General features: G+C 35.3%; 1 protein-coding gene across 1 annotated transcript in view; it reads left to right on the top strand.

Annotated features, from left to right (window-relative positions):
• LOC119588630 (prefoldin subunit 6-like) overlaps positions 1-1,769 on the top strand; it is a gene marked incomplete in the record, with an annotated part of 20,197 nt that overhangs the window by 12,823 nt on the left and 5,605 nt on the right. Inside the window, 1 exon segment of the mRNA XM_037937268.1 lies at positions 487-611. Within this exon segment, the coding sequence (XP_037793196.1) occupies positions 487-611 (125 nt within the window).

The following is a 1,769-nucleotide window of genomic DNA, read 5'->3' as shown; positions in this document are numbered from 1 at the left end:
CAAGTCATTAGTTTTTGCATTTGCACATTATAGATATTGAATAGAGGTAATTTGTGTGCCTCAGCCTTGATACAAAGGCAACTCCAAGGTGTCTGCTAGAGCAACAGTTACTGCTAATGGCTACTCTATCAGGCTTGATTCCAAGGGCCACACTGAGCATCTATTGAAACCAAGGACTTGTACATCAATATTGAAAAAAGAGGGGGTTGCTGAATAGCTTTAGATAGTTTTGTGTCTTTGTTTTCTTTAAGGGGTACTGTTCCACAGTGGATGTATGAAATCTGATAATATTGATTAGTTGGTCATATAAATATTTTAAAGTAACCTAATCCATGGTGCTGAAGGAGGGGATGATATGCTCCAGAGTAGACTTTTGCCAGCTTCTTATGTAAGCATGGAAAGTAACTGCAGTGTTAATTCATTTTACAATTTATATAATGGATCTTAGTTATGAGACAGGATTTCATATCACTGGTTTGTCCACAGGAGCTTGATCTCATTGATGACTCAGCAGTTGTGTACAAGCTTATTGGACCTGCTCTCATTCGGCAAGACCTGGAGGAAGCTCGGCAGAATGTCAACAAGAGAATAGATTATATACAGCAAGAAATGTAAGTGTGGTAATGGTAACTATGCACAAGCAGAGAAAGTGAAATCATTAAAGTTAAAGATGTAGGACAGTTTATAGATGTTCCAGCTATTATAATTTCAGTGTAATCTTTAGTCTTTAGTGTAATATTCAGTCTAAACAGTACAACCTAACAATCATAGGCATAATTATGATGAAATTTCTGAGTTTTTTTCCCTATGTTAAAGTGCTTTAAACCCATGTTCCTCCAGCCAGACTTATTCCTGTAGAATATCTTGAATAGTTATAAGTATCCAATGGGCTGGCAACTCTGGCAGCCAAATATCTGGTATTGGTTACATTACGATTAATTAAGATTCAGAACATTTATAATGTTTTGTAACAAACTTCTAAAGACAAATATAGACTGTAAATAACTGCAAAAACTAGGCATGCATTGGGCAAAGAATACTGTAGGACTAGCTAGTCTAATTCCTCAGATAGCACACATAGGCCAGGCCAAAAGGTGATGATTCCTGACATGGGGCTTGCCCTAGAGTCAGAAAAGGCTAGCCTTCAGAATCATACAGCTGAGTTCAGAATCATACAACTATGAGGCAGTGATATCTACACATACCATACTTTTGTTTCTTCCATAAAGAAGAAATAAAGAATGAATCAGTAACCCAAATCATTGGTGCTTGCATATTGCAAGCAGTGATCTTTGCAGTGATTGTAGTCCACTCAGTATGTATTGTTTCTAATTAACTAATATAGTAATACAACACAGTTCAAGTCAAAATTATGTTAGTCTTTTAGGTGAGTTATTGAAAGTGTAAGGTATTAGCAATACTGTTGGCACTGAACATTTTAGTGTACTCTATGATGATGTATTAGTACTTGACCTGAAGGTGATAAGCTTCTGTTTTTTGGCAGTGTATAATCAGCTTCTATTAGCAGTTTCATCTTGGGGAGTCTTAATATTTAATAACCAAAGTGAAGATAAAGACAAAAGCTGTTCTTGCTGGAACATATTTCCTTGGTTTGCTAAACAAATTAGAAGAAAATAACAGAAGTTGTAGAATATCTTAAATAAATATATTTATCCTATAGGCTGGCAACTAAAGTAATCACAAGTGGACTAGAATAAACTATGGCCAGTAGAAACTTCAAATTATAAGAAAGTATCATTTCATTGTCA

The sequence above is a fragment of the Penaeus monodon genome, chromosome 24 (genome assembly GCF_015228065.2).
Source record: "Penaeus monodon isolate SGIC_2016 chromosome 24, NSTDA_Pmon_1, whole genome shotgun sequence".
Taxonomy (NCBI): Eukaryota; Metazoa; Arthropoda; class Malacostraca; order Decapoda; family Penaeidae; genus Penaeus; species Penaeus monodon.
Note: the sequence above shows the minus strand (reverse complement) of the source record. Positions and strands in the feature narration are given on the sequence as shown.